A 17,288-nucleotide genomic window follows, 5' to 3' on the forward strand; every position below is an offset into this window, starting at 1 on the left:
AGTACCATCCAGAATTAAATACTACAGAAGGTATTTAACACTAAATAGAGTTCAATTAATTATTTTTTTATGTTTTTGTATATGTGTTTTTGTATGTTTCTAGTATGCTATTTTTTTCTTTTATGTGTTTCTTAATTTTTTTACTTATGTATTTTTCAATTAATTTTTTTTTAATGTTGATAGGCATGTTCATCCTGATCATTTTCACATTTCACTCTCAAAGAGAGAAAAGAATAACAAAACCACAGTGTTGGTAGTACAGCATGTAGATCACATATGAATAAATACAGGGACTAACACCAGGAGCTAAACAAGTGGTCACTCACGATGACACAGTACTCCTTATTGGCCTCCAGGCTGACAGCAGTGACGTCACAGATATCGGCGCTGCCAAGGGAACGGAAGAAGCTCGTCTGACAGTCCTGATGGCAGGTTAACAGCTTCCTGTCTGTCACCACAAGGCAACATGGGATACATGGGGTGGGGGCCACACCCTGAGGGATGACCTACAAATAACATGGTTGAGGTTTAATTACACCTGGTTTATCTGAATGGAGCTTAAATCAATCCATATGGAAACTGATGATGTTCCCGGTGAACAATGAACAACAGCAGCTGTTGTAACAAAGTCCTAAATGAGCCTATAAATTCAGCAAGCCCACAGGGATTATATGTCTTCATGCATGGCTGCTTCTAGTTGAAAGCTGTGAGGAAAGCTGATCCAACTTGAGTTAGAGATAACAATGAGAACTCTGTGTGTTATTATAATGAGACAAAGTGCAGTTTGTTCTAATGCAGCATGAATTATTTTACTTTTAGCTAAATATACATGTTTGCCTGATTCTTGGAAAAATGGCCATAATTCAAAGACAGGCTTCTTCTGTTAAACTGAATCAAGAGTGTGGACAGTGTTACTGAGTGGTGGAAGGTATTCAGTCTTACTTAGGGACTGCGTAAACAGTGTGTGCTATGGAACAGACTGTGTGACACCCATGACTGTCTCCCCGGATACTGAAATAAATGCAATATTAAACATATAAAACAATATATTTCCCTCTTACCCCTTTGGAAACAGACTGGCAGAGCAGCTGCATCCAGTCAGCCATATCCTGCTCATTGTTGGCACTGAGCTCCAGTGGGGGGCGCTCTGTCAAGATGACTTGGAAGGCATGGGGACGCTCTGTGCTGTTCGAGCGCCGGCAGCCTCCGCAGTGCTCCCCTCTGTTGAGGAACAAAGAGCATGAATATATAGCAGTGATCATCAGTGAATACAGTGTTGTTTATTACCTTTGAACAGTAAAAGCCTTAATGCATTAACCATGTCCAGTATCATCTTTAAGACACTTGAAGCTTACCCCATAGTGACTGACAGCAGAGGGATCCCATCAGTTCTTTCTGCATACAGGTAAAGAATGCCATTGCTACAAGAAAAGACGACAACTGTTTACATTTGTGAACGTTTTTCACGTAACATCTATAACACATTAGAAGCTTGACAGAATACACTGATACCTAATACCTAACTATACCAGTTTCAGTCACACATTTCTTTCAAACCATTTTGATCCAGTTGGGCTCAAAAGGTGGGGCTTTTTGCTGTCTTAAATAAAAGGTCATTAAATCATTAAATCATTACCACATCAATCTTAACGTTATGATTACTGTAACAGAAAAGACTGCGGCCTCTGCCATGTGTTCTATATTATACCTCTGGACAGATTGGCAGAAAATCTGCTGGACTGTTTTGTGCTGCACAGAAAATAGAGCTGAAGTTTTCAGCGTATCTGACATTGGCAGATGGTAAGAGGAGTGAAAAGCCAAAGGAAACATTACTTTCAATATGTCTGGCATCTTTCACTGAAGCAAAAGTGTGAAGTAGGGAGGGAAGACCTGGGGATTATGGTAAATGTGATCTAAATTTTCTGGCACTGGTAACAGTTTTTCAGGATAGAGTATGTCAGGCGTGATATTTACAATGGGATGTAACATTAATGCTCATGTTTTTGTGACAGAAAGTGAAAGTGGAAACACATTATAATGTCACATGTACAGTGTGTAGTATGGAATCCAACTAGTGTGTATTTTAAAGGCACATATTAATACGAGACCTGTTTGACTTGTCCATACCTGAGGACGAGGTAGCAGCTTTTCCACAGCTCTTTGCCCAGGTAAGTGGTTCCAGACCGGTACTGCAAAGTTCCTTCCTTGGTGCTGGAAGATCCTCCCAAACTTGGTGGGCCACCTTGGGGAGACAAAGTCATGTCCATAGGGTCCTCCCAGTGGACTAGTGAGTAGAGTTGAATAGACACTTCTGATACCTGGAAAAAATTAGCCGAGCATTAGTTTATCATTGCTTTGAAAGTCAGCCAAAGAATATGAGAGCAGGGACTACGAAATACTAATATTATGGTAGTGTTTTCTAAGTGAATTTCTAAACATTAGTTACTGTAAATGCAGAAGTTACACACACAATGTCATTATTCATGTTCATTCTTGGTAGATGAGTGGATGAGTGAGTAGATGATGGTAGAAGAGTTAATGTAGTTCACCATGTCTTTACCTCACAGTGAGACTCCTGGGACACAAACTTAGTGAGAGCCAGTTTTTCCATGGTAGCATCAGTCAGAACAGAGGGGTAGGGAGGCTCACGACAACCCTTCACCATGGCTGACTTCAGAACAGATAGGAACCAGCTGTATTTAAGAAGAGGGAGGAACTGAAGGTCAGAAGTTACAACAAGGAACCTGTCTGCGATGCGTGTGTCAATAGTTTTAAAATGTATAGAAATACTAAATTAACAAACTATTTTAGTCATAATAGACTAGATTTATGGTTGAATCTATATGGTCCACATTTGTATGCACATGGTCTCAGCTGTGCATTGCTCACAGAGACATATTAATGACAGGGGGAAAACGTTGGATGCGCTGAATAGCAGAATAATCTTTATGTGTCAGATCCAGTATCTCCAGAGTATTAGAAACATGAGACACAGATGTAAGAGACACTCACAAAGTCAGTGAGGCATCAGCTGTGTCCAAGAGGAATTTTCTTCGTCTGTTGGTGCAGACCACTGTCACTGTCTGTTGGTCAAGGCCCACCTATAGAAAAACATCACAACTGCTCTATCAAACACAGAACTAACTCTGCACTCCATCAGCTGTCACATCATGCGTGGTTCATGAATATCATGTCATTAAGTCCATACAGACGACACTGAGAACCACACTGTTACAGCTGGGGCAGTGGAGCAACTGAAACAAACAACTCTTAGTTAACACAACACTGAAAGATCACTTTACGTAACTGTAAAGGACAACATGAAAAATGAAGGCAGAAGTATGCATATATAAAACAATGACAGCCAAATGCATGAGCAAATAGCAAAGACAAACCCTTTTTGTGCAGGACACTTACTGAGAGATAATCCAATTCATTGTAAGAAACAGCATCTTCTACCGTGTAGGGCTTCTCTGCTGCACCTTAAGAAAATCAAATGTCAATGTCATTTATTTTTTTCAGAATATCCTTACCTAGATTTTCTCCCACATCCTGGGACACTGTGTACATCTAATAGACTAATGTAGAACAGCTGCAACAGAACAAACACTGTCATCAATGTGACGTAGGGTCGGGTCATCTCAGACCTGCGAGATCTCAGACATATAAACTTTCTGGGTGGACAGGGTATGTAAAGATGAAAACCATTTGCTGTTTTATTGTATGTCTCAGCTCACGACTTGAACTGTTCAATCCAATATTACCAAACAAAGCCAATGCTTTAGCCTCTTACCCTTTCTAAGCAGGTAGATGTAGCAGTCAGTCAGGAGCAGGTAAAGGGGCTGCAGGTCTCCCTCCATGTGACCTGTACTCATCCTCACCATCTGAAAACACAAAGATAAACTGGGTCAAGTGCTAGAAACCTCAATATTCATCTGTCTCAAACTTCTATTCACTGTGATGGGTTTTGTCAACTGGATACTAGATTGAAGCATGTTGCTGCAAATATAGCCGATAGGCTATATGTTACTTTATAGTTATAAAGCCATCAGCAGATGTTGAATTTCATCACTGATCACAAATCAATGCCATTTTGATTGCACCTAATACATTTTTCTGTTTACAAAGTTTGGTGCAGTGTGTCAAAAAGTGTGAATAGTGTTTTTTAAATGACTACAGCCTGAGATGAGGCAACTGGCAGACTGAGCCTTGCAACACTTCCACTGAGCAACAGTCTCCAAACCACTTCTCTGATGTCACAAGTATAAATGACACAACACCAAAACTGATTTAGAGCTGTGAGACAGAGGATTACTTTTCAAGAAAATGAAATGAATCTCTTTTTTTTTTTTTTTCAAAACAAGCATGTTAAAAGGCCATGACACCACTGGACTGCTGTACGTCCTGAATTTTGACATTCAACTACTAATGTTATAGTTGTACCATTACAAGAAAAGTTTGGCACTTTCACTTCCCAAAGAATATAACTACTTTCAAAATGGTTAAAATAATAACAGTTTTCACCTTGAAGAGCTGCTCCTCATTCTCTCTGAACACATGGATCATGAGAAGCAGCAGGTGATTATTGTCCACCCTGAAACAAAGTGAAGAACATTAGACACACTTCAAATGTTATTACAACAGCAAACAGCTCATTTTGAAGATACTTCATACTTAAACTCTGCAGGGTGAGAACTCTCTGAGGGACTAAGCTTCTCTTTTTGCAGTTGTTGTTGTGTTCCCTCAGTAAATGTATTCTTGTCTGTTTCCTCTCCTTGTACCTCATCTGTCTTCATGTTGGGCTCTTGTTCTGCTTGCGCTTTTGTCTCTCCTTCATCTTCAAGGCCACCTGAAAGAGTCTGTGATTGGCTATGCTCTGTAGAGTCATAGTGGCCACTACCTGTGGGAGCAGAGCCTGGACTGTTGGGGGTAAAGCAGCATAAGTCTGTGGGCGCAGGAGAGGCCTGCAGGAACTTGGAGCCTGTGGGCAGAGGCGAGCGAGACGTCTCTCCTGAAGCTGGGTCAGGTGGCTCGCCTCCTGAATCCTCTCGAAAGGGCTGCTGTGCAGGGGGCTCGGGGCCCTGGTTACAGCCTTCACCATTTTTCTCCTCCTCCTCCCCTGTGTGCTCCCAGGCCTCCTCCCTGTCCAGAGATCCATTGAGCCGGTCCATGACGTCACGGAGGGGTTGGCCCACGCTGTCCATGGAGGTGTCCGTCATCTCTGGAAGGCGTAGAAGGCCCTCTACTCCATCCTCATCTCCTTCCTCTACAGCCTCTGATCCCACCCTGCTTCTCCTCAACTCTCCTTCACCATCCAGATGAATTACAGTGCAGTTTAATGAATCCACATCCTCCGATGCCAGGAGGCTGTTGTCCATTTCCATGTGATCAGAGGAGATAGAGTTATGGATGCTGCTGCTGGAGTCTGTGGAGCCCTTCCCTCGTCGCTTCTTGGCTGGTTTCCTTCTTCTGGCCATCCTGGAAGAACACAGTGGTTAGCTGTGTTTCCTCAGTTTTTAATACTTTTTGATTAGCTGCAGATACAATGTGAGCCTACAACTGAAGCTGTAGCTAATGTACCTGATGACCTCCAGCTCATTGCTGGTGCTCTCTGTGTCATCTCCGGTGGCGGAGGCGTTATGGCGACTGGCCACGTGCACTGGCGTGACGTCAGCTGAGGTGTTGGTGGTGTTGGTGTCTGAGTCCTCGTTGAAGGGGTTGTGTCTGGATGTGGGGCTGTGTGGAGAAGTATGAGCTGCTACCTTCACCTTAACAGCGCAGGCAGAAAGGACGACTGTGTCACTAATGACCGTTTGGGGATCAGAGCCACTGGACCGTGGGCAGCTGGCCTGATCAGTCAGGTCACCCTCTATCATGAAAAGCCACAAGAAAACACTGACTTAATGCAAAAACAGCAGTTACCCACATTTACCTTTATATATTAAAAGAAGTACACTCAGTTTTTGGTACTGTCTCGCTGGATGAGTGAAAAACATAGACATCAGAAAATTGTGTTGGAAAAAGTAATGTGGGGGAAAACTGTTTCTTTTCATACGTTTATGTACGTACATCTGTGTTCATTAGTGAGTTATAGTTGCCCAGCGAGACAATTTCACAAAAGCTTTATGTATTCCTTCATTAGCACTGCGCACAAATAAATGTTAGGGGCTGCAGTGTTCTTTGTAGTTCTTTGGCAGGGTCAGAGAGGCACAAAATGCAATGCTTAAGACACCAAGTAGGTACACAGGCAGCAGCTTTCTTTGCAGTGGCACAGGCCTAGGTCTAACATTACTGATGTAGCCTCCAGAGATGGTCATACACAACAAACGCTTAAAAAAACAATTTTTTTTTGTTTTCATTCATCATGAGTGAACTAAGTCACTGGAGAAAATCAGATTCCTTTCATTCTGTTTCTACTAACAACTTTCATTACCAGCTGTGTTTTCTTCAGAACTACAAAAAATGGACAAACTGCAGCCAAGTTAAGGACAAACTGATCCAGTGGGAGGAGGGATGTAGTGCTTATCTAGCATCATCCAGTTATTTCTACAAGCCAGGAAAATAGACTTTGATGATTTTGCATGAAAACATTTGTGCACGACATTAATCTGGGTGTGTTTCAGTCTTGATTCAAGCAAAGACTACTATAAATAATAAGAATAATCAAGAGACATCTATAAGACCACAGACATGTGCACAGGCCATGTGCATGTAACAGCTTTCTGCAAACAGATGTTGTAGAAATACACAGCAACCTGCTCTCTTAACCTTTAGCAACTCCTCTGGATTTTTACCTCAGCCTACAGTCAAACTGAACCTAGGCCAGTGCCACACATCGCACAGGAAGAGAGGACATCACAACAAAACTACACCAGACAAACACAGTGTACTGGAGACAGACTGGACGAGGTGAGTACCAGTTATGTCAGGCATTTATCTTGCTGTGTTAAATAACAAGGCCAAGTGAGCATTAAAGTCATTCCCCAGATGAGTAACACATGCAGAACATGACAGAGAACAGGTCCATGTACCCACCCAACATCTCCCTGGTAAACCAAACTCACCAGTCAACTCACTGTGCAAGATGAGGCCCTCTAATTTAGTTTAGTGTTAATTTAACACATAGAATTATCATTAATAAAAGTTTTTCAGTTACATCAACATCCATGTGTCATAGGTATGTTATGGTCATAGAAATTTGTATGTTTAATGCTTCCTATTTAATGTCCATTAAAGACAGTTATGCACTAATCATAGTCAAGTGCCTCCCAACTTTAGATCCAATGCCCTCCAACTGAATCTATTCCCGAAAACTGAAGCAAATTTAACCATGTCCCTTTGATCATGCTAGTTTTCATGTACTCAGATGAGCAGTATTTTATACCAGCTAGCTGCATTTTACAATTAACATGTCTGATCACTGGCTCGAATACCCAGCATGAATTAAGCACAAGCTGTGGGACGGCCATGCCAGATAGGAGGGAGGGAAGGAAAGAGGGATGGAAGGGCAGGAGGGGGAGGGGTTGACCAATGTCCCACCTTCCCAGTCTGCACTTGGCAATGACTGCAACACGGGGAAGATGTCACCGAAATCATAATCTAAAAAAAGGAGGGATAACATTCAACATTAGAGAAATGGAGTGGAGAGTGGAGAGAGGATATTGAGACAATGGCACAGAAACAGAAAAATAACATGACATGTGGTATTTGAAATAACTGAATAAACTGAAAAAAAAACCAAAAACAGACAAGTGGGAACTAAAACAGGGGAACTGACTCAGTACTCTGTGGAGAGTGATGGGGAAAGCATTCACTGGGCGCTGCAATCACCCCAATGAGAACATTCTGTAACAGTCGGTTTCTGCACGCCACGTGATTCATTTGATAAAATGCACTTTGGTGTTTGTGAGTCACAAGAGCCCGCAAGGATCAATCCAACTTCTGCTTCCACATGCCATTAGCTTGACATCACTGGATGAATTTGTGCCAAAGCATATAAGTGTGTTCTTGCACTCCAATGAGGCCAGACCACATCATAACCCAAAAATAAAGGCTGTCATTCCCAGCATAGTCATTCAGCAGCAAAGTAACTTTAAAATAACATTAAGTGTCCAAATTACAGTCAGTATGGGCCAAATGATCAAATGGTCAAACAAGTTAATCTCTGTGTCCCTGTTCTACAATTAGACAGTCACTGCTGATTAAGTGAAGCAGGGGAGCAAATGAATGAATAGGGAGTAAATAGTAAATATAGGGATTAGCGAACACCTTACCTTCGCTGGAGGGGGCTATGGCACTGTCATCCCACTCCAGGTTGGTGGAGGTGAGGGAGGTAAAAGAGTGCAGAGACAAGCTGTCTGAACTGGGCAGCCTTTCCTCAAAGTCCAGCAGGTTCTGGGGTTTGTAGTATTCTGGCATGTAGGGGGCCACATCCAGATAGGGGACATCCTGAACCAGCGGGACACAACAGGAATGTCACTGACGTGCTGCTGACATAAACCTTTGTTTTGATATTGTGATGAAATAAATGCTTACCAGCTCCAAATCAAAGCGAATGAACTCCAGGCCGGACACCAGAGTGAGAAAAAGCGTGAGGTGGTCATGACTGCAGACCAGTGCGTTCCTAGAGAGGGAAAATAGTTAACTTCACTTACCACAAAAATATGTGAGCAGTGTTTTAAAAAAATGTGACACTCTACCTAGTTTGCTCTCCAGTATACTCCAGCAACTAGAGAAAGTAATTCCTGGAAGGCTCTCTAACTTTAACTTGTTACATCAGTCTGAATGAAGGTGAATCTTTCCTTTCCAAGATCAGGATTACTGGGTGACTTACTTGAAATAATACTTCTGTAGTAATCCTTGGTTCTCCTGGAAGAGGCGCAGGTAGCTCTCTAAAGAGCTCTCACTCAGTGCCAGGTATAACCATGCACGACCTGCACAGAAGAGAGAAGAGATCTTTTCTAGACATGTAACCCACTGACTGTGTGACCGATGACTGATGCTTTACTCCCCAAGTACTGTACACGTAAGTGAATAAGAGCGGTGTCTCACTTCGGCCAAGGTTGGTTGCTATGTGCTGAAGCTCGTCTATCTGGCGGACAGCCTCTCTCCTGGTGAAGTGAAGGACGAGGACCCAGTAGCCTGAGGAGATGTCCTGCAGCCTGCAGTGTTGAAAAGAGTCAATAAAATCCAATGTGTGAGGCCAAAGGGGCATGAGGAGAATAGTGATAGCACTAGAACTAAATTTATCCACACTATGATCAATTATTTATATAGCTCAAGTCTAAACACAAAAAGCATGTGTCCTGACAGTAAACATGAAGGGGCTGAGGCTTGTGCATATACTGAAAACAGTATTTATAAAAATGACTTTCTGCATAACAAATACAAACAAGTCAGATTAATACGTGGACCATGCCTCTTTCCAATGTGAAATGTACTTTCAGTCAGCCTCTTACCCATACAGCAGAGCATGGTCAAGGTGTTCACAGAGGCGCTGCAGGACCCTGTCGTGGTTCCTGATAGCTGGAGTCTCATCCTCACAGGCTGCAAAGTAACTCTGCAACTGTACAGAGACATGATTTCTCTCATATTTGTTCTACTTGGGAGAGGAAAGTTTTTACTACAGGTCTGTTACAAAGCTGCTACTACTTTCTTTTCTAAAGAAATGACTGCATTTGAAAGATACACTTTTTTATAATGATTAGACGGTGAGATTGGACTCATCATGACCGCTGGATCATGTGCATGTATTATGTATTATTATTATTATCATTAGTGTAGTTATACTTGTAGTATTAGTATTAGTAGTTGTAGTATTGCATATACCTGAAACCTGCTGCAATATAAAAGGTTGCAATTTACAATTTGTTCTGTGAGAACAGTGCAGTGTGTACAGTTACCTCTCCTATCTTCTTATTCGCAGATGTTTAGTCAATTTAGCATGTTGAATTGCGCTTTTAAAGGCATCCAAAACTGGCTATTATGAAATTACTTTACTCCAAACAAGCTAAGCCAGAGTTCTTTTGTCTTCTAGTTCTAATGATCTGTACTCCAGCACACTGGGTATTAACAATAACTACACATCATAACTAATTTAGGGTGCTTAATAGTGTTCATATCGATATGTGGTGAACACTGAAGGAACTGTGACCATATTTATACAGAGCCTCCAAAGCTTAGGACAGTACCCCAGAACAATGATCTTACAGTAAAACATCAAAGTCACTGAGGAATTTAAAGCCAAGCTGTGGAATTTGCCTGACCTAAATCCAAATGAGTGTGTTTCCTGCTGTACTTCCAATGTGTGCTCGTACTCCCTGTATTGCAGTTTTATCACTGAAGACCAGACTGAAAACAAGAAAACCTTGAAACAAGCAGTAAGTGATGCTCACTGCAGCACAGGTCTGACAGAGCATCTCCAGGGAGGATACAAAGTGCCTGTTGATGTCTGTGGGCTGGAGACTTAAACCAAGTATTTTTAGTTCCCCTCAAACTGAAGGACTATGTATTAAAGGATATATTGTTGATCTGATCAGGGTGTAATTAATCAGAAATGGCACTTTTATCCTTTTATAGTCAATATTTCATTACAACCCAGTGTGCTGGCATACAGAGTTAAAGCAAAAGTCTTAATGTTTTCCTTACTGAATGCACAATATTGTAAGTATGTTAATGGATTGGAACCATACACACACAATGTTATCTGCAGGCTGCTGTGCTAAAAAAGTATCACATGTCCTTGCAGACGATGCTAATAGTGTGTTGTTATTGTCCACTGTCCTTCAGTGACCTGCAGGTCCTCCTTGAACCTAAACCTAGAATAGAGTATTAAAGCCCTGAGGCAGAACCAACTCAAGTGTAGGTCAGAGAAGCTTTGAGGATTCTTACTGAAAGAGAGCGAATTTGTATCCTGTGACCATCTCCACATGACTAAGCAATGTTTGTCTGAGGTAAACAACACTGTACATTTCCCTGGAAGCTTGAGGTGTTTAATTTCATAAACATTTCCAGTCTCTGTACTGTCATTACATAAAAGGGATAAACAGGGCAACTGAACAAAAAACTTAATAGACGAATGTGTATTAATAAAGTACGACACAGCACTGGGCTCACATTAAACACACAAAGATGGGGCTTTCTAATGCAATCATCTGTGTAGACCTGTAATAGGAAATGACTGAGAAAAATTATATGAGAAAGGCCATGCAAAATGAAAACTGTAGTACACATGGTTTAGGACACTTAGTTTAGGTAAAGTGAGTGTATAGACATGCAGGTAAAGGAGGGAGAAGATGTAATGTGGTCTGTCAGGTTATAGAGAGGTGAGGTGAGGAGAGGTGGCTTCACAACGCCAGAACAAAAATAAAATCAAAAAATATTTCATAATGGAAATTTGGAATAAAGATTTACTGGCTGACCCATGTGTTGCAATTCCGTGTTGGTTGCAGGTGTGTTTACAACACATGCCGCAGTGAGCAAACACAGGGGCTTGGTGCTACTATTGTTCACCATGGCCAAAAACAGAAACTGGAACATGACAACCGAAAGCTAGAGATGTAAAACAAAAAGGCTGACTGAGAAATGATAGGAAACTGTCTGTACGTTATGGTATCATATCATTAGGGGCAAGGCCCTTCGCTGACAGTAGGCTGGTAATGTCTCCCCGACTTGAAAGTTGTCCTCTTTGGCAGGCAAAAGATGACCTAACGTTAGCTTCAGTGAGTCATGTGAAGATACTTAAATCTGTGAAAACATGTAGGTGTGCTGACCAAACAGAGAGCGCTTACCTTCTTGACAGACAGGGAGATGTTTTCCAATATACGATCTTTTACTTTCAGTTGATCCATCACTGGTCTGTTGGCAGCTTAGAGCAGGTTGTCAGCTGACTCCCGAAGCAGAGCTCTTGTTTTGCTAAAGCTAACACCGCCCGCCTTAGCTAGCTAACATGATCGTATCCTCCAATGTAGCCGGCTTTCAAACTAACGACAGAGCTGCGGCTGGCCGTGGTACACACTGAATTTGTTTGACAGCACCGCTAGTTCACACCAGTCATGTTAACGCCTGACAGGCACCGTAATGTGTCGACCTCTGTCAACGGATCCGGTTAGCCAACTAATGTTGCCTAGCGTCGCATTAGCTGTAGCCACTTGACTTTTTTTTAACGCTACTCAAGCCGGGGGTGGTTAGCAAGTTTTACATCCAACAATGGGTAACTTTTACCAGCTGTTTTATTTATCATGCTCTCCGTTTCGGCACCCTGGTCAGCTATCGTGAACTATTTTGCCTATTCGCAACTTTGCCTACATGACTAATATATGAAACTTTTTGTGCTACTACCCTTAATCTCTGAACCTCCACAGTCAATGGGTTACGTCATCACCAGCCCCAATACGCTTTGTTAACGCGTGGGGGGACTGTAGGAACTGAACTGCGTTCAAAAAATTGTTAATAAAGGGTTTTTTGGTTTAGCTTTGGCCAGAAACACATTATATAGTAAAGTAGAACTTGATTTTAAATCAGCAGAGCTACCTCCTGAATTCGGCGTGTATGCAAGACTCCATGTTTTAATTTGAGATACTCATAAATAAATCTTTATGAACTGGGTGACACTCCTCTCATAAGGTGACTGAGGGTGGATAAATTTGTGGCCAGACTGACTCGTTTCAGTCTTAATTTAGGTCTAAATTAAGTAATGCTGTATAAACTAAACTTGTTTTCTTTTTATAAAGACGACGCAGATTTAAATTACTGCATTTTTATGCTGATTATGGCTTAAATAGTCTCCACACCATGTAAGCACAACCAACAACACTGTTTGTCAGCCACAGCTTCAGCTCTACTGGGTAAAACAGGAAACAGACTTCAATGCATTGTGAAAATCACACAGCAAAGTTGTGTCATAATAAAGGCAGAGGTTTCTACTGAGTGGAATGTCAGTATTTTATTGTTAAGATGACTCCAGCTTTTTTGAAACACATTAAGTCTTATCAAAAAACCCCACTTGGCATATTCAGTGCATGTAGTTATCTCAATAACCTTTCCTGATTGTGGGTCAAATTTTAATTTCTTTAATGTTTCAGGGCAAGTGCTCTACATAGGAGATAATTTTATCAAATGTAAAGCAACTTTATACAAACACTGACAGACTTCAGAACATACACAGGTCTTTGAGTAATTTCCACATAGAAAAAAACCCCACTGCACCGTGTTACAGTCTGCACCCCTTTTGGCCTTGAGACCTTGATTAGTTGAGAGCTCCAATAACAGAACAGAAACTGTATTTTTACAAAGGACTGCAGTCCAAGTCCCTGTGTGAAGAGTCAAGCCATCAGCACATTCATTTCAACTCTTCACACCTCAAGTAAAAAAAACAACAACTATAATCTCTTTTCCCTTCCCCCGATGTTTCTCTGCTTTAGTCTGACTTCTCCTTCTCTTTCATGTGCAGGAAGACTATGCTGAAGACGAAGAGTCCGGTCATCATGGAGAAGACGCTGGCATAGTAGGGGAAGGCCGAGGGTATGAAGCGCTCGTACTGAGTGTGCTGCAGGGGACGCACTGATACCTGTGGTAAAGAAACACAATGTGGAGGTTAGTCTTCTGTATGTTTAAGCATGATGGAGTAGTAGACAAATGTAGTTAAAAAAAAAAAAAAAAAAAGACCCTTTGTACTGACTTGCAGCAAAAGCACCTAATTAGAAAAAGCTGTGAATATTTTTTAATTTACCTTTTCCAATTAATACATGGAAAGAAATTCTTTTCATTTGTGTCTTTACTTGTATGGAGATTTCCCAAATGTAACCATACTGCTGATGTGGGTGTGCCCAGGTGAAGTGAACTGTCTGATTAACTTGCCTGGGTGGAGGAGTAGAGGTGTGTGTATCCCAGTCGGTTGTAGTCCACCTTGAACTGGAAGACTCCATACACATCAGGCAGTTTGAACTGGACACTGTATTTACCTCCTAGTAAAAGAAGCGACACAGCATTTATAGAGGACACAGTTTATGAAAGCAAAGGTATATTTAGGTTGTAAGCATTATGTGTATGTTCTATGAGCACAGCAGCATACCGTTTTTCTTGAGGTAAGTCCTGACGAAGGGATCGATTCTCACAAACTCAAGCTGAATATCATCTCCATCGAAGGGGACCCAGCGTCCCTCAGACAACATCTCAATGACAATGCTGTACTCCTGCGAGGGAAAGTTTTACACTGATTGAAATACACAAGTACAAACACACAGCTCCTCATTCAGGCTGAAAGCAATAATCTTCAGGAAGATGAAAGTCATAGAAATTTAAAACTCACCACAAGGTCAGTGATGGTGTACGCTGCAGGGGGAGTGGTCTCTCCCACAGGATGATGGGTAACAGCTCCCACCCTAAGGACTCCGGCCTCCTTGAACACCCAGCGGGACAGAGCCTCAGCCAGCTCCATGTTCCCTGTCTGCTCGTGCCTGACAAAGACCACAACAAGGAGAGAACAGGTTCAACCACAGCAGACTGAGATCTGGACAATACTCTGTTTTCTGAAAATGTCATTTAGTCCGTTTCTCCGATAACAGAGAAGAATGTTTTAAAATACACAAAATTGGAGACTCAAGGTAACATTACAAGGATTTTGTAATGAGAAGCTGTAATAATAAATAAGAGAAGGAACAGGGCTGTAATGAACAGTGACGCCCACCTCTGGGACCCGGGTGTGGCCTTCTGCACAGCAGAGTTGAAGAAGGCATCGCTGAAGAAGTCCAGTGAGCCGCTGAAAACCACTCTGGCATTGTTTCTGGCCTGAAGACCGGCGATCAGCAGCGTGTTCTTGCCAACAGCATGGGGATACTGTAGAGATACAAATAAAATATTAGTTAGAAATAAAGTAAATCTAGATAGATACACATATTTCCATATTTAAGTTTAAGTAGAGCTGGAGAAATTAACATCAAATCAGACTTCCATCTCTATAATCCCACTTCCTTATCTTGTGAAGTATGACAGAGTTTCACCAAATATGATGCTACTATTCAAGCTCAGGACAGAGGAGGATCATTATACTGTATGAATACCTTTTTTCTGAATAAACATATTAATTCATTCATCTGGCGTTACTGATTATAGGTCGGTGATGTTACCTGAGAGATGGGTCTGTCAGGGAAAAAGGAGTAGGAGGTGGAAGAGCCAGTAAGGATGTCCAGGACGAGAGGGTTGTCTGGGTCTGCCACCATGCTGGAAGAGAGAGTGGCATGTTTAGAAAAACATTTTCATAGTTTGCATTGTGGCAAGTAGTAAAATTAATCTCTGACATCTCAGCACCCTGTACATACCCAACACCCTTGAATAAAACAGGTTTATTGGTGGGTTTGCCAACAATAGTGGGAGCCTTCAGCAGGTTCTCTGGGTCTGCGACAATCAGGGTGTGCTGCAGACAAGAAAGATCACTTGTAAATAATAATGTTACATGTCAGTTACATGTCAAGACTGGATTTGTGAAACAAAGTTAATGTGCCAGCTGTCTTAAACAGAACTCTATTCACCTCTCCAGGATCAGACACATCATAGTTGTGATGGTCAATGACAGCAGTCTTCTCCTCATCAAACTCAATGCCACACTCACTGCCCAGCTCCCTCAGAGGGTCACCTGTGTGACATGAGAAAAGCATGAATACAGAACTATATTCCAGTATTTTAAATTATGTAATATTGGAGCAAAAGCGGTTAGAAACCTACTGACCAATATCTGAACTGGCAGCAACCAAGACATTGCCTCCACCATCAATGAAGGATGTAATAGTCTCCACGTTTATATTTCCTCCAAAGTCTGCAGGCGACCACAAAGAATACATTTTATAGATTTCTTTAACAAGGTAAACAAAAGTCACAAAACTACACACCATTTTGAAATAAGAGTGTGAAATTTACCTTCAACTGATGGTGAAAAGATGATTAAATGGTCATACAGGAACTGGCCATATTTGATCAGAGATAGAGAGGGATCATCAGCAGTCTTGAATGTGAGGTCGAAGCCGCGATCTGAAAAGGAGAGGTACATTAAAAATACTGACACACCTGCCTTGTATTTTAGCAAAAATATGAACAAAGTTTTAACAGACTGGGAAACTCTGTACTATAACTCCCAAGCTGTAAGACCATTAAAAGTTTAAAAGCATTAAAAGCACAGATGCGATAGATAATAACAATGTAATACAGCCAATGATTATAATCTAGTGTCAAGTGACAACACCTGCCTCGATCAGTTGCACCGGGCATAAGTGTATCTTTGGTTAAAGACGACTGCTAAATTGATGACAAAATATTAAGGTACAATATTAAGTTTGGTGTTCTAGAGGTATGCCGAAATAAAGAGTGGACCCATATCGATTCAGGGCAGTATAAGTTAACATTACAAACCACGAAATGTATCATTATTTCGTTTAAAACGCATTAAACTGCCAAAGGCTTGAATGAAGTTTGGCGAGACAGCGAACGCAGCATAACTAAGCTAACGTTAGCAGCCTTGCTGTGTTGTATGAAGGTCAAGTCTGCAAATTAAAGTACCATCGGCTCTATATTCCCTGCCAGAGACCTATTTGCAAAACAAGGAGGATCTAAAGCGGCGGAAATAAGCGTATTTATGGATTAAAAATAAGCATGATCTTGTACTCACCTGCCAGACTGCGGAAGAACATTGAATGGGTGTCTCTGATGTTCAGGTTGTCCAGCAGAACCAACGTCTTACCGTCAGCCAGAGCACCATGCAACATGGACGCTAACGAAAGGAATAAAAGGACGTTGTTGTCCAACAGTCTAAACCTCCTCTGGGTCATCGTTCCGGTCCGTTTTTTGGACGATGACACAGAACCGGACCGGTTTGTCTGCACGACTCCTGTCAACGACGCCATTTTGCAGCAGAAGTGGACGTCAGCGTTAGCAGTCGACTTAACTTTGACCCCAAGATTCAGCCAATCACAGAGAGTAACGCGTCATCCGTGACTGCCAATCCACCAATGGGATGAGAGATTTATTATAAGACTGACAATCGCGGAAATATCTACCATATTATTGAATATTCATAACCAAGAGCAGTAATTCTTTGTCTCTATCAGGAGTTAAAGTGCCTAAATTATTTAAAATATTATTCATGGATGTTTGTATATGCTTGTCAAACTAAAACCATTAAAACGCAATGAATGTGCAGAACAAATCATTTTGCCATTTTCCTGTTAAGTGCCTCATTTCAATATTGAATTTATAATTTTTTTTTTACTTTATATATCTGCAACGCACCATTCTACACT

The 17,288-nt window shown here is 41.5% G+C and overlaps 2 protein-coding genes across 4 annotated transcripts in view; both read right to left on the minus strand.

Moving 5' to 3' along the window:
• plekhm2 (pleckstrin homology domain containing, family M (with RUN domain) member 2) overlaps positions 1-12,404 on the minus strand; it is a 16,566-nt gene extending 4,162 nt beyond the window's left edge. Inside the window, exons 1-18 of one of the 3 annotated variants that reach the window (XM_018675166.2) lie at positions 11,790-12,404; positions 9,459-9,565; positions 9,052-9,161; positions 8,834-8,933; positions 8,536-8,623; positions 8,274-8,448; positions 7,540-7,599; positions 5,581-5,869; positions 4,675-5,478; positions 4,525-4,594; positions 3,794-3,884; positions 3,418-3,482; positions 3,013-3,101; positions 2,561-2,693; positions 2,128-2,318; positions 1,356-1,421; positions 1,062-1,221; positions 327-506 (exon numbers count right to left, since the gene is read on the minus strand). In XM_018675166.2, coding sequence (XP_018530682.1) covers positions 327-506; positions 1,062-1,221; positions 1,356-1,421; positions 2,128-2,318; positions 2,561-2,693; positions 3,013-3,101; positions 3,418-3,482; positions 3,794-3,884; positions 4,525-4,594; positions 4,675-5,478; positions 5,581-5,869; positions 7,540-7,599; positions 8,274-8,448; positions 8,536-8,623; positions 8,834-8,933; positions 9,052-9,161; positions 9,459-9,565; positions 11,790-11,849 — 2,838 coding nt within the window. In that variant the 5' untranslated portion in view covers positions 11,850-12,404. The remainder of the gene's footprint in view (positions 1-326; positions 507-1,061; positions 1,222-1,355; positions 1,422-2,127; positions 2,319-2,560; positions 2,694-3,012; positions 3,102-3,417; positions 3,483-3,793; positions 3,885-4,524; positions 4,595-4,674; positions 5,479-5,580; positions 5,870-7,539; positions 7,600-8,273; positions 8,449-8,535; positions 8,624-8,833; positions 8,934-9,051; positions 9,162-9,458; positions 9,566-11,789) is intronic. The other 2 variants (XM_018675167.2, XM_051071073.1) reach the window with 2 other exon arrangements.
• Positions 12,405-12,928: 524 nt separating this feature from the next.
• On the minus strand, positions 12,929-16,920 carry ddost (dolichyl-diphosphooligosaccharide--protein glycosyltransferase subunit (non-catalytic)). The gene is made up of 11 exons (XM_018675178.2): positions 16,658-16,920; positions 15,913-16,023; positions 15,725-15,811; positions 15,528-15,631; positions 15,318-15,412; positions 15,126-15,219; positions 14,687-14,835; positions 14,309-14,456; positions 14,072-14,192; positions 13,858-13,964; positions 12,929-13,567 (listed from the first exon to the last, which is right to left on the minus strand). Exons 1-11 carry the CDS (start codon positions 16,890-16,892, stop codon positions 13,418-13,420), a joined length of 1,401 nt encoding a protein of 466 aa, XP_018530694.1. The 5' UTR covers positions 16,893-16,920; the 3' UTR covers positions 12,929-13,417.
• Between the last annotated feature and the right edge of the window lie 368 nt (positions 16,921-17,288).

This window comes from Lates calcarifer, linkage group LG6, assembly GCF_001640805.2.
Source record: "Lates calcarifer isolate ASB-BC8 linkage group LG6, TLL_Latcal_v3, whole genome shotgun sequence".
NCBI classification, from domain to species: Eukaryota; Metazoa; Chordata; class Actinopteri; family Centropomidae; genus Lates; species Lates calcarifer.